Source organism: Talpa europaea (genome assembly GCF_964194135.1).
Source record: "Talpa europaea genome assembly, chromosome: 8".
NCBI lineage: Eukaryota > Metazoa > Chordata > Mammalia > Eulipotyphla > Talpidae > Talpa > Talpa europaea.
Window position 1 is genome coordinate 94,165,958 of NC_140075.1, and position 16,090 is coordinate 94,182,047.

Genomic DNA, 16,090 nt, shown 5'->3' on the forward strand with positions numbered 1-16,090 from the left:
GCTCATCCACCTCCTATTGAAAACAGTATGGAGATTGGTGACTCCAACATAGCTAAATTCCCAACTCCTTGATTTTAATCTTCTTTAATTCCATTATTGTTTTGATAATAGAGTCCCATCATACATATTTTTGATCTATGTTTTTTATAAAAATTATTGGTTGGATTGTTTATTAATAGAAACAAGATTTTTAGTATTTAATTTAAATCTTTGTATTTAAAAAATATTTCAAGCAAATGAACTTCACCTGTAATGATATGTTGTCTCAAGGCAAAGATCCTATCTTAGGGATTAAATTTGTAAGTCTCAAATACTCATCTTTTCCCTTAGGCAGTGATGGGTACCCAACTCTCTGCTTTTTAAATTACTTCTATTTTTTTTTAAAGATTTATTTATTTATGCATATAAGAGCTGGGGTACAGGCCAGAGGTGTGGGGGGGTGAGGACCACCAGAGACAGAGCAGGGAACAGAACAGGCAGATCAAATGAAGTACACTGCAGAGAGGAGCAGCAGGGGAGTCAGGAGAGGTCTGCTGTGCCATGTGGGCTGCTCCCTGGCTGGCCGGGAATCAAACTCATGCTGCAGTGGCTGTGGATTGCTTCATAGGTTGTGTCTTAACCCTTGCGTCACCAAAGAGGCCCCACTTATTAACTAACATACATGGAAAACTTAAGCACAAAATAGTTATTTTTCCTCAATGGGTATTGGGAAGGTATATGGGCAACTATTGGTGGCACTCTGGTACTAATCACAGAAATAGTCCATATTTTTTATACACTATTGCTGGTTTTGAGAATTTTTTCTTCTCCTAATTTCAGGTTGGGTGGGACTATATCAGCATACAAGATAGTACCAGACGAAATAGAAGAAATCAAGGTATAGTATGGCATTTTTCACCTCCACAAAATCTTAATATCTTGGTGGGAAGGTGGGAGAATTTCTTTTTCTTTATACAATATATTTTCTTTTCTTTATGCTTTTGAATCTTTGGGTGTTTTAAGATATCATGTAATTCCCTGTTAACCTGTTTGATTTAAATATATGCATATATATAAATATATGTATTCATATGTATATATGCATACATTATAGTATATATTAATCAGATAATCACCATCAGAGTCATCCACTATTATCTATGCATTTTTTTTTATAAATTTTATTGTTATATTCCCCATACAATTGCAGCCCCCCCATTATCTATGCATTTCTAAGAAAAATATTAGGGGAAGCAAACAGGAATCCTTGTGTATAAAATTTAATGAAAATCAACCAAAGAAAGCACTTTACATAAGCATTAGTGTGCATTATGGATTCTCTTTTTATCTTGTTTTAATTTATTTTCCCTGTAAATGCCTGTCAGTAATAACTTTTAATCAATTTTCTAGTAAATATCTCTTGGTTCCTTTGAAACTGACGTGCCAATATTAATTTAAAATTTGCAGTACAATAAATTTAAAAATTGACCTTACTTTTTGATAATTGCATTATTATTATATTCTTCTGTCTCTAGCATTTTATACAATGAAATTTTAGTCTTGTAGCACAAAAGCAATTTACAGTCTAATAAAAAGTAAATTTGGTATTCATCTCATTATTTTTAACAATTAGATAACAGTAGTCAATGTTAAACAAAACTGAGTTAAGTTGTTAGCAGTGGCATGTAAAGATCTCAACAAAATCATTAATCTTGATTTCAAATTTTTGAATGTGAAATTAATGTTGATTTCAAAATCAGTTTCAATAAATTCAAATCTTAGTAAAATATTCTTTGGTCTTTGTCGTTTGAGAGAAATGGTTAGCAAAATCTTTCCAAAAAGAAAATCAGCAAATCGGGGTTCCATACAGAGTCCGAAGCATTTCTGAAAGCAAAAGATAATATCACACCAGATCATAGATGTACAAGATGTTGAGATATACGACTGGAAGTGGTCTTTTACACCATGCTAAGAAATTTGGATTTTATACAAAAAGCTATGGGATACCATGATGTAATTTTAAGAAACAAAGTAACATAATTTGGTTTTTCTATGATGAATGAGAAAAATTATTTCAGTGGTGAAGAGAAAGTTACAACTACAAGGAGATGAGATTTTGGGAATGTAGGCAGACGTGATTAAAACCGATAGGATAGTAGCAAGAAGGCTGAAGAAAAAAAAAATCACTTTTTTTTTTTTGTCTACCATTTTTATTGATGTAACATTAGTTGATAACGTTGTACTTGTACATGATTTAGATGTATAGGATCTGTCCCTTCAGGTTGATTTGCCCAAGATCTCACAACAAGTAATGGTAGAACTATATTCAAACACAAAGTCTGTGTTTTTTTACATTAGTGAGAGTTAGTAATAGCATAGATGTAAAGCCTTTTAGTTTGATGTAGTCCAGTTGTTTGTGTTCTCTTGTTTTCCATGCTGTTGAAGGTGCAGCCACAAAGACATATCAGAAATCTATGCCAAAGAGTGTTTTGCCAATTTTTCTACTATGTATTTTATAGTTTGCAGGACTTACATCCAAGTCTTTTGTCCATTTTGAGTTGACTTTTGTATGTGATATAAGATAGTGGTCTAGTTTCCTTCTGTTGCATGTGACCAGGGTTTATAAGAAACATTTGGCTAAAATCATGAAGTTATTAAGAATTATTACATGAGATGTTGCTGGAAAGTTAGATTGGTATCACATTGTAAATTAGTAGTATATCTTAGGGAAGAAAGTTCAGGTTGGAAAAATATTTGCACATCATACATTTGACATACTTAATTAAAAATATACAAAAACTCATACAACTCAACAAAAAGAAAACAAATCACATTTTCCAAAAAAAAAAAAAAAAAAGGGCAAAGGAGCTAGACACTTCTCCAAAGAAGGCATAGAGAGGGCCAACAGATAGATGAAAAAATGCACGTCATGACTTATTGTCAGGGAATGCAAATCAAAACCACAATGAGATACCACTACACACCTGTGGAAAAGACCCATCTCAAAATAACCAGAAATAGCAAGTCATGGCAAGGTTGTGGAGAAAATGGAGCCCTTCTACACTGCTAGTGGGAATGCAGACTGTCCAGCACTTATGGACAACAGTATGGAGAATCCTCAAAATACTAAAATAGATCTGTCAGATGATCCAGCGATCCCACTCCTCAGTATCTATCAAAAGAATTCAGACACTAAGTCCAAGGAATATATGTATTCCTGTGTTCATTGCAGCAATATTTATAATAGCTGTTATGGAAACAATCTAAGTGGGCAAAAACAGATGAACGGATTGGGAAGATATGAGTGATATATATATATGTATATATACATATAATAATAATTCTATATACATATATATACACATATGTATATCTCATACACACACACACACACACACACAATGGAATACTACTCCACTATATAAAAACAAAAAGATGAAATTATGTCACTTGTAATGAAATGGCTGAAATTGGATGAGAGTATGGTAAGTGAAATAAGTCACAAGCAGGAAATCGAAAGATTTTGAGAAAGACATTTTCAGATTCACTTCATAGGATTTACTAATCTTATCAAGATGAATTGGAAAGAAGCATAGAAGCAAACTACTTATGATACTTAGAACCAATGTAGATGAACTATGATGAAGGTAGGCTTAGGTCAGTAATACAACAGTAATGGCAAGTGTGGGAGGCACATTACAGTAGTTAATAGACAATGCAGCTTCATTGCATTATAACCTTGTTATAATGCATTATAATTGCATTATAATCTTAACCATTCTGTGTTTTCTCAAAAATAAGATAATAAAAACCAAGTTTTCTTGAATTTAAAGCCTACTGTTGTTTTTGTAGTGAAAAATACAATAAATGTTTATAAAGGTCTTAGAATTGTACCTGGTTCGTGATAAACATATAATAAATGACAGCTATGTGGTATGATCCAAGCTAACTTGAGAACTAAGGAATAGAAATAAATATTAATTCAGATTTTTAGCTTGGACAAGTTCATGAAATATTATGTTAATCTCTGATCTAAGGATTTCAAAAGAGAATCATATAGTGGGAGAATAATGAATGTTGGGTTTCTTCAGGGCATATAGATAAGGTATGCTCCTTTAAGTGGATATTTATTCATTCCTCAACCAAATAATTAAGTGTGTTGTCTGGTCTATTCACTATTGATGATTTTTATCTCTTTTTTCTTTTCTGGTATTAGTCATTTATTTGAAAAACCCCTTTCCTATGTTACTTTGTCAGAGTAAGATTACCCAGAGGATAGAAAAATATATGTATATTTTGAGTATAACAAATATGAAATGGTTGTAGGTTTTCTTTCCACTCTATTTCTGATGATTTAGTTCCTCTTTAAAAAAAAAAAAACAGGATCTAGAATGCTAAATCATATAATGTGAGGTAGGTAATTTTCCTCTCAACATCAGAACATTCTGATCTGGTAAAGGGAACAGTTCTTGGCTCTCTTTGAAAAGATAGTTTAAGCCTACCTGTCTTTCTGCTATTTTTTGCTGCCTATAGATAGATCAATGTTCTATTGTTTCTCTTGCTTATTATTACATAATATCTTTACACTGAAGTCTTGGCTAAAATTTCATCACAATACTATACTATCTTTAATCTTACTAAAATGAACTTCCTCTGCTATCCGGTACTAGTAGACATAAAAATTATGTTGTAATATCTTAAGTATTTTTACCACTAATAGTCTAATGGAAAATTAAACCACAGTGGCAGTTATTACTATAAAAGTTATGGAAAACCTATCCCTTTATATTCAACATAGAGTTAAGTATCAGTGAATAAAACTATTTTCAGATGGTTTTTGTTAAGGGAATTTTTTAAGGCTTAGTTAGTTTTTAGTTAGTTTTTAAACTAACTTCTAAATTAGTTAGTTTTTAAACTAACTTCATATTATATGTTATCTATAACTATTTGTCTAGTTTTATGCATCTTGAAATAAATTTTTCAAAGGAAAATTCACATAATAAAGAAAACATTGTCAGTGGTGTATCATTGGCATTTGAGAGAATGTGATAGAACTATGACAGAAATTCTTCTATTTCCTACTAATTATAGTATTTCAATATTAAGAGCCTTACCAATCTCATATAAATCTTACATCTAAAATACACACACACACACACACACATATATATATATTAGAAATAGATATGGTTTGGCCAAATATCTTTGCTTCCTTAATGGTTTAGTAGTATGTTGTGTACATGTGCATCTGTACATGTGTACATACAAATAGATTGTAGGAGATGCTTTTCATGCTTTCATTTACCTTAATCTTCCTATCAATAATCCAAATTTCAAAGCATTTCAGTAAATTTCTATGGATACAAAACTAATGAGTCAACTAGAACTTAAATGACCATCCAAGTCTGTTCTGTCCCTTAGCATGTTCCTTTCCTATTACCTCTTACTCTACCCCAGTACCTCACAGTTAGAAAATTTATAAACAGTATTGTTTAGAAATGTGAAAACCTGAAAGCAACATAAAATATTTATCATCAGTTAGGTAACTCATACAAACTTAAAAATTATTATCTTGAACTTATTCATGACATTATTGTTAAATTGAAAAATCAAGTTAAAAATCACAAAATGTTCTGAAGACCCAAAGCAATCTTGAGAAAATTAAACCTGGAAAATCATACTCTGATTTCAAACTGTATTACAAAGTTTTAATAATCAAATTTGTCTCATATTGACATCAAAAAGGAAGACATAATGGGACAAGAATAGAGAACCTAGAAATCCACTCATGTATACGGTTGATTAATTTTCTAAAGTGGCATCAAGAACATACACTGGAGAAAAGATAGCATCCCCCTACACTCAACACCTATTGTGCTAATAAGTTCAGTAACATAGAAGAGATGGACATGTTCCTAGAATCATACAGTTACGAGATTAAACTGGGAAGAAATAGAAACCTGAACAGACCAATCACAAGTGAGAAAATTGAAACAGTCATCAAAACTCTCCAGAAAAACTTAAGTCCAGAATTCACAAGTAAGTTCTATAAACCTTCAAAGATAAATTAATACCTATCCTGATCAAACTTTTTCCAAAAAATTGAGAAAGAAGGGATAATTCCAAGCACATATTATGACCCCAACATTTTTCTAATAACAAAACCACAAATACTTACACACACACCATGGAAACTACAGACCATTTTCCCCAATGAGCACAGATGTAAAAATCCTCATAAAATCTTAGCAAACTGAATACAACAATGAATTAAAAGGATTATATACCACGACCAAGTGGGATTTATAGCAGGGAAACTGGTATCATCTGGCTGGTTGATCATCTGAAAGTCAATTAACTTAATTCATCCCATCAACAAAACAAATGATATTATCATATGATCGTGTCAACAGATGCAGAGAAAGCATTCAATAAGATTCACCATACAGGGGCCTCTCCTGGTGGCACAGGCGCTTGAGTGCAGCACTGTGAAGCTGTCTGCAGAGGCTGCAGCACAGGTTTGATCCCTGCCAGCCTGTGAGAATCCCACGTGGCACAGCAGACCTCTCCTGTCTCACACGCTGCTCCACTCAGCAGTGTATTTCAGTCTGTGTGTTCTTTTTCCCACTCTGTCTTTGGTGAATCCTCTCAACCTCCCACGCATGTGGCCTGTACCATGGTTCTTGTATGCATAAATAAATAAAAATCTTAAAAAAAAAAAAGATTCAACATCCGTTTATGATGAAAACCCTAAAAAAACTGGGGATAAATGGATTGCATCTTAATATAATAAAACCCACTTATGATAAACCCATAGCTAACTTCATTTGCAATGGTAAAATCTGGAATCTTTTCCCAAAAAGTCTGGTACAAGATGACGGGATTTCCACTCTCATCACTACTGCTGAATATAGTTATTAGGCAGTTAGACAAGAAAACTAAGCAAGAGAAAGATATAAAAAGAATCCAAATGTGGAAAGAAGTAAATCTATCATTATTTGCAAAACAACATCATAGTGTGCATAGAAAAAAACCCTAACGACGTCCCTGAAAAATTAAAGAAGCAATAAATTAGTTCGCAGAGTGGAAGATTATAAAATTGATACACAAAGATCGCTTGCCTTCCTATTACAAGCAATGAACTAGAAAAGGAGGAAATGAAGATAACAATCCCATTTATAAGCACAACAAAAAAAGAAAAATAAAATATTTAGGAGTAAACCTAACAAAGCAGATGAAGGACCTATACAAAGAAAGCTCTAAGACATTGTTAAAAGAAGTAGACAGTACAAAGAAATGGAAACATATGCCTTCCTCATGGATTAGAGGGTCAAAACTGTCAAAACAGCTTTCCTACCCAAAGTAATATATAGATTCAGTGCAGTCCCCATCAAAATTTCAATGACATTTTTAAAAAATTAGAATAAAGGGGCCTCCCTGGTGGTGCAAGGGGTTAAGCACTGCACTATTAGGCAATCCGCAGCCTCTGAAGCATGGGTTCGATCCCTGACCAGCCAGGGAGCAGCCCACATGGCACAGCAGACCTCTCTTGACTTGCCTGCTGCTCCCCTCGGCATGTACTTCGGTCAGTCTGCCTGTTCTGCTCCCCACTCTGTCTCTGGTGAAACCTCTCACCCCCCACACATCTCTGGCCTGTACCCCAGCTCTTGTATTTATAAAAAAATTTTTAAAAATTAGAATAAATATTACTTAAATGCATATGGAACAAAAGATATCATAACCAAAATAACCCTTACCAAAAAACAGGAACAATAGTGGTGTCACACTTTCAGACTTCAAACTATACTACAAAATCATACTAGTCAAAACAGCATGGTACTGGAACAAAATCAGACACACAGACCATTGGAATAGAATTGAGACCCCAGAAATAAACTCATATAAATCCTTATCTATATGGATGGTAGTCTTCAACAAAGGAGCCAGGTGCATACACTGCAACAAGAAAAGCCTCTTTAATAAATGGTGTTGAAGAAATTGGACAGCTGCATAAAAAAATAAAACTAGGTCATTGTTTGATACCATACCAAAAATCACCTCAGAATAGATAAAAGACTTAGGTAATACTAAAATCATAAAACATAGAAAAGATCAGGCAAAACACTTTACAACATAAGCTTCGGTGATGACTTTGTGAATTCATCTATAACAGCAAGGAAAGCAAAAAGATTATAAACAATTGGGAATACATCAAACTGAAAAACTTCCACACAGTGAAAGAAACCATTACTGAAACAAAAAGACACCCTACCAAATGGATGAAAATATTTGCACAACATACGTCTGACAAGGGACTGATACCAACCAAATGGATAAAAATATTTGCACAACATACATCTGACAAGGGACTGATACCAAAGATTTATAAAGAATTAAGACAACTGAACAACAACAACAAAAAATAACCCAATCAAAAAATGGACAGAAGAACTAATTAGGAACTTCTCCAAAGAACACATATAGATGGCCAACAAGCACATGAAAAAATATTTATCATCATTAATCATCAGCAAATGCAAGTGAAAACCAAAATGAAGTACCACCTCACTCCTGTGAGAATGGCCCATACCAAAAAGACAAGAAACAAGTGCTAGTGAGCATGTGAAGTAAAAGAAAATCGTTTGCATTGTTGGTAAAATGTAGACTGGTTCAACTATTATGGAAAACAGTACAGTGGTTCCTTAAAAGGTTAAAAATGGTTCTGCCATATAACCCAGCAACTCCACTCCTAGGTATCTTTCCAAATACTACAAAAACACTAATTTGAAGGGAAACTTGTACTCCTATGTTCATAGAAGCACTATTTACCATAGCCAAGATACAGAAACAACCTAAGTATTCAAAAATGGATGAGTGGATCAAGAAGATGTGTTATATATACACAATGGAATGCTACTTAGCCATCAAAAACTACAAACTCAAACCATTTGGATGATGGTGGATGGAGCTGGAAGGTATTAGGCTAAGCAAAATAAGTCAGGAGAAAAACAAATCCTGAATGGTGTCACTTACAGGTGAAATATAGAGTAACCAAAGGATCAGATAAAGCCAAATTTAAAAACCAATCTTTGAAAGCTGACTATAGAACTAAGAAATACAAAAGGGGAGGAGTGAGAGAGGGGCCAGAAGAAAGTGGGGAGGGAACACAAGGGACAATAGTGGTGGACTGTGTGTGCTTTGGTGGTGGGTTAACTATGGGGATAATAATAACAATAATTCCTCCAAAATACAAACAGATGGTGCTGGGAAAACAGGACAACCATATGCAAAAGAATGAAACTGGACTACTATCTTACACCACCCAAAATTAATATGTAATGTATCGAAGACTTGAACATAAAATATGTGGTAAACTCCTTGACATTGTTCTGGGTGATTTTTTTAATCTAAAAGCAAAAGCAGCAAAGGCCAAAATAAACAGCTAGAACTAGATCAAACTTAAAACTTTTGCAATAAAACTATCAACAAAATGAAAAGACAGATTCCTAAATGGAAAAGAATATTTTTAATTATATCTGATAGTGGCTAACAAAGTTATAAAGAATGCATACAACTCAATACCAAAAATAAATCTAATTTAAAAATAAACAGGACGATTAAAAAAAGTTAATAGGGAGGAAAAGCGGCAGGTCCCAGTGAGAACTGGGACACGGAAGATAAACAGATAAACGGACGACTCCAGCAAACTGCCTGAAGAAGAAAGTTGCCATAAAAGAGGACCAGAAGGGAGGGAAGCGCAGAACCCTGCTCCCCTCCCCTGCCCACAAAGTCGGCACTCTCCGACCCGCAGAGAGGAGGGAAACAACAAACCAAAACGGCCAACAAGAAAAACGGACACAGCAAGTGGGACTGTGAGTGGAAAGGAACTATTTCAGCCACCACACCCCGTGAACGGGAGCTGTGGAGAACCCTGCAGGATCCGCCACGGAGGTGAGCTCCAGGCACCATTAAAGAGAGCCCCGCCCCCCAGGAGGAGACCAGCACCAGCACATAGCCCCGGCCACCCGGTAAGCTTGCGCGGAAAGCGGCGCGCTGATCCAGATCGGATCGCAGCCGCCCAGGTCCCCGTGCCTGCGACCTAGGCTTGCGGGGAGACCGCTGAGGCCCTCCCTGAGTGAGCAGGAACAAGGCGCCCAGGCAGGGAAGCGGGATTCAAAAGGCGCCATTCCTGCGCCACTGATCTGGGCTACAGCCTGCGTCCTGGAACTGACGGCTTTGGAACTGAGACCCGGGGCACGAAATTAGGGGCGTGGGTTCCCCACGACGGTGGGGCACAAGGCAGACACAGCACCCCAAAGCCATTGAGGTGTACCCTACCATCCCCGCTCTGCTCCCTGTCCCACGGGGTGGAAAATCAGCTCCCCAAGGGCTCTAGGAGAGATCTCTGGCGCCACCTAGCGACTTGAAGCCATCAGAGGCTCCTGAAGGAGCTAGTGGCCAGCTGGGGAGTTAGCCCACACCGGGCCCCTTCCGAACAAGTAGTCTGAGCCCACAGGGAGAGCGAGCACCCACAGCCGGGGCAGACCAGGCACTCAGAAGAGTGTGTCCCACATCACTATTTTAGAACAGGGACATTTCTTCAGTAAAGACTACCTGCAGAAAGCTTCCTCAGGAGCCAGAGGTGAGCGGGGGAAGTTCGCCCACGCCAGACCCCCTCTGGCCTGCAGTCCAAGCCCAGAGGGGGAGCAGGAACCCACTGCCGGGGCAGACCAGGCGCACAGGGGAGTGTGTCCCCACATCGGCATTTTAGAACAGGGACCTTTCTCCAGTAAAGACTGCTTGAAACTGACAGATGACTCCTGGAGGAACCAGAGGGGAGCAGAGAAGCCCACCCAAGATGCCGGCCAGTCCTAACAACACAGTGTCCCAACGCATACGGCAAATTAGAAAACAGACAGTAGGGAGGAGAAGAACCACACGCAACCTAGCAACTCTCCAGAGAAAAAGCACACCACAAAAAGAAAACCAGCCCCCAGATTGCAACGACAATAACTTGGAAGAATTTCTGAGCCTTCCAGAAAGAGAATTTAAAATTGCCGTGATTAAAAAACTGACAGAAGTCATAAAGGAAAACAGTGATAAGGGAAAAATAATCAACGATCAGAAGAATGCAATTGAGTCCCTAGAGAGGGAAAACAATGGTCAGAAGAAAGAAATTGAGTCCCTAAAGAGGGAAGTAAAAGAAATGCAGGAGATCAAAGAATTAATGGAAGAACTAAAGAATTCTGGGAAAAGCAATGAAAGCAGAATAGATGAAATGGAAGAACGAATAAGTAATCTTGAAGACACAAAATAAAAAGAACCAAAACAGAAAAGGAAAGAGAAGTACGAAGGAAAAAGAACGAGGAAAGACTTCGGGAACTATCTGACTCCATGAGGAAAGGAAATATAAGAGTTATAGGAATACCAGAAGGAGAGGAGAGAGATGTAGGAACAGAGAAAATATTCAAAGAGATAATTGAAGAGAACTTCCCAAATGTGAAGAAGGAGCTGAAAATTGATATACAAGAAGCAAGAAGAACACCAAACTTCCACGACGAAAGGAAAAATACAGCAAGACACATAAGAGTAAAGCTCCCAAGAATCCAGGACAAGGAAAAAATAATGAAGCTGGCAAGAGGGAAGAAACAGATAACATTCAAAGGAAAGCCAATCAGGCTGACATCAGACTTCTCCGAAGAAACACTACGGGCAAGGAGAGAGTGGAGGGACATAGTCAACAGACTCTAAGAAAACAGATGCCAACCAAGAATACTCTATCCCGCAAAGCTCTCCTTCCTCTTTGAAGAAAGAATATGGACCTTCCCAGACAAACAGAAACTCCGGAATTTCATTGCAACTAAACCCCCACTCCAAAAAATACTACAAGGAGTCCTAAAGCCAGAACCTCAGAGGGACGAATAACAATGAAAGAAGGACAAAAAAAAAAAAGTTATTAAAAGAATAAATAAATAAAATCAAAGAAAAGACAAACACAATGGCAAATACAGATGTTAACATATCAATATTAACTCTAAATGTAAATGGACTAAACTCTTCAATAAAAAGACACAGAGTTGCAGCCTGGATTAAGAAACAAAACCCAACCTTTTGCTGTCTCCAGGAAACACATTTAGCTACAAAAGATAAAAATAGGCTCAAAGTTAAAGGATGGAAAACAATCCTACAAGCAAATGGACCAAAAAAGAAAGCAGGAACAGCTATACTTACATCAGATAAAACAGATTTCAAACTCAAAAAGATAAAAAGAGACCCCAATGGTCACTACATTATGATCAAGGGGACAATACTTCAAGAAGAAATAACACTCATTAACATATACTCACCAAACGAAGGAGCACCAAAATATATCAGACAACTGTTGTCCTCTCTGAAAACAGACATCAGAGAAAACACATACGTAGTGGGAGACTTCAACACACCACTATCAACAATGGATAGATCAACAAGACAAAAAATAAGTAAAGAAACCAAAGCTCTAAATAAGGACCTAGAGCAATTGGGCTTAACAGACATCTATAGAACACTAAACCCCAAAAAAACGGAGTACACATTTTTCTCAAGCGCACACGGATCATTCTCCAGGATCGATCACATACTGGGGCACAAGACAAACATCAACAGATACACCAAGATTGAAATCATATCAACCATCTTTTCTGACCATGAAGGCATCAAACTAGAAATAAACCATAAAAAAAAGGCAAGGAACTTTCCTACCTCATGGAGATTAAAAACCACACTACTGGAAGACCATTGGACTAATGAGGAGATCAAAGAAGAAATTAAAAAATTTTTTGAATTGAACGACAAGGAGGACACCAATATCCTAAATGTATGGGATGCAGCAAAAGCAGTAATAAGAGGAAAATATATAGCAATAGAAGCTCACATCAAGAAACAAGAAAGAACGCAAAGAAACAACCTAATCTCGAAGCTCAAAGATCTAGAAAAAGAACAACAAAAAAAACCCCAAAACCAGTAGAAGAAAAGAAATAATAAAAACCAAAGCAGAAATAAATGAAATTGAAACTAAAAAAACAATCCAAAAGATCAATGAAACCAAGAGCTGGTTCTTCGAAAAAATCAATAAAATAGACAAATCCCTAGCCAGGCTCACAAAGGAAAAAAGGGAGAAAGCACAAATAAACAGGATCATCAATGAAAGAGGAGAAATCACAACGGACACAGCAGAAATCAAAAGAATAATCAGTAACTACTATGAACAGTTATATGGAAACAAGTTTAACAATCTAGAGGAGATGGACAAATTCCTACAACTCTACAATCACCCAAAGCTAGATAAAGAAGAAATAGAACACCTAAACAGACCAATTACAATTAGCGAAATTGAAATGGTAATCAAAAACCTCCCCAAAAACAAAAGCCCAGGACCTGATGGATTTACAAATGAATTCTACCAAACATTCAGAGACGAATTAGTGCCTATCCTTCACAAACTCTTCCAAAAAATTGAGAAGGAAGGGACAATACCAAACACGTTTTATGAAGCCAACATTACACTAATACCAAAACCGAACAAGGACAACACAAAAAAGGAAAACTACAGGCCAATCTCCTTAATGAACACTGATGCAAAAATCCTCAATAAAATTTTAGCTATCAGAATCCAACAATGTATCCATAAGATAATTCACCACGACCAAGTAGGATTCATTCCAGGGACACAAGGATGGTTTAACATCCGAAAATCAATCAACGTTATCCAACACATCAACAAAAAGAAATATAAAAACCATATGATAATATCAATAGATGCTGAGAAAGCTTTCGACAAAGTACAACACCCATTCATGATATAAGTCCTTGAAATTCTTGGGATACAAGGAACATACCTCAACATCATAAAGGCCATCTATGACAAGCCAACAGCCAGTATCATTCTCAATGGTGAAAAGCTGAAAGCAATTCCATTAAGATCTGGAACAAGACAAGGATGTCCACTCTCACCACTGCTTTTCAATATAATACTGGAAGTCCTAGCCAGGGCAATAAGACAAGAGAAAGACATCCAAGGAATCCAAATAGGAAAAGAAGAAGTCAAACTATCACTATTTGCAGACGATATGATATTATACATAGAGAACCCCAAAAACTCCACAGAAAAGCTAATTCAACTCATCAATCAGTTCAGTAAAGTGGCAGGATACAAAATCAACACGCAAAAGTCAGTAGCCTTCCTATACACAAACAATAAATCTGAAGAAGAAGAAATCAAAAAAACCATCCCTTTTGTTATTGAAACAAAAAAAATCAAATATTTGGGAATAAATCTAACAAAAGAGGTAAAGGACCTATACAAAGAAAACTATAAAACACTGTTAAAAGAAATAGAAGAAGACACAAAGAAATGGAGAGACATCCCCTGCTCATGGATTGGAAGAATAAACATTATTAAAATGGCCATCCTTCCAAAAGCAATATACAGATTCAATGCTATTCCAATCAAAATTTCAATGTCATTCTTCAAAGAAATAGAACAATTATTGATGAAATTCATATGGAATCACAAAAAACCCCAAATAGCCAAAGCTCTCCTGAAAAAAAAAGAAGGGAATGGAGGCATCACACTCCCAGACTTCAAACTATACTACAAAGCCATAATCATCAAAACTGCATGGTATTGGAACAAGAACAGACATACAGACCATTGGAATTGAATAGAAAATCCAGAAATAAACCCACAGATTTATGGTCAACTAATCTTTGATAAAGGAGCAAAGACTATGCATTGGAGCAAAGAAAGTTTGTTCAATAAATGGTGCTGGGAAAACTGGGTCGCTACATGCAAAAGAATGAAGCTTGACCACTACCTCACACCATACACAAAAATCAACTCAAAATGGATTAAAGAACTAGACATAAGACCTGAAACCATAAAATACGTAGAAGGAAATATAGGCGAAACACTACGGGATTTGCACATCAAAGACATCTTTACAGACACATCACCCAAAGCAGTGATAGTGAAGACAAAGATAAACAGCTGGGACTACATCAAATTAAAGAGCTTCTGCACAGCAAAAGAGACAATAACAAAAACAAAGAGAAACCCCACCAACTGGGAGAACATTTTTGCACCCAACACTAATGATAAAGGACTGATCACAAAAATCTGCAAAGAGCTGATGAGACTCAACAACAACAAAGAAAATAATCCAGTCAAAAAATGGGCAGAAGAGCTTAAAAGAAACTTCTCTGAAGAGGAAATGCAAATGGCCAACAGGCATATGAAAAAATGTTCAACATCACTTGTCATCAGGGAAATGCAAATCAAAACTACCATGAGATACCATCTTACACCAGTGAGAATGGCACATATTAAAAAAACTAGCAACAACAAATGTTGGCGAGGGTGTGGAGAAAAAGGAACTCTTCTGCACTGTTGGTGGGAGTGCAAACTGGTCCAACCACTGTGGAAAGCTGTGTGGAGATTTCTGGACCTACTAAACATAGAGCTTCCATATGATCCAGCAATTCCACTCCTAGGTATTTACCCAAAGGACACAGAAACATCAATTCCAAAGAACACCTGCACCCCTATGTTTATAGCAGCACTGTTTACAATAGCTAAGCTTTGGAAACAACCCAAATGCCCAAAAATAGATGACTGGATCAAGAAGATGTGGTACATATATACCATGGAATATTACTCAGCATTCAAAAAGGATAAACACATGCAATTTGCAGCAACATGGATGACGCTGGAAGGGATCATGCTCAGTGAAATAAGCCAAAAAGAAAAAGAAAAATACCGGATGGTCTCACTCATAGCAGGGATCTAGAAAACTTAAATAAGTGACCAGGAAAATGAATAACTATAAGAAAGTGAAAATCAAAATCAACAAAAAACTATGAACCAGAGACACTTTTAGGGGGGCGGGGGCGGGAGGGGAGGGATTGGGGTCAGAATGGGGGGGCTGCAATTGTATGGGGAATATAACAATAAAATTTATAAAAAAATAAAAATAAAAAAATAAAAAAAATAAAAATAAACAGGACATCTGAATATATATTTTTCCAAAGAGACATACAGCTTGTCAACAAGTACTATAAGAGGTGCTCAACC

At 36.4% G+C, this 16,090-nt stretch overlaps 1 protein-coding gene across 9 annotated transcripts in view; it reads left to right on the top strand.

Annotated features, from left to right (window-relative positions):
* Positions 1-16,090, top strand: part of GPHN (gephyrin) — a gene marked incomplete at both ends in the record, with an annotated part of 440,211 nt that overhangs the window by 163,620 nt on the left and 260,501 nt on the right. For all 9 annotated transcript variants that reach the window (XM_084239836.1, XM_084239843.1, XM_084239839.1 and 6 more), the window contains one exon: positions 820-877. In XM_084239836.1, the coding sequence (XP_084095962.1) occupies positions 820-877 (58 nt within the window). The remainder of the gene's footprint in view (positions 1-819; positions 878-16,090) is intronic.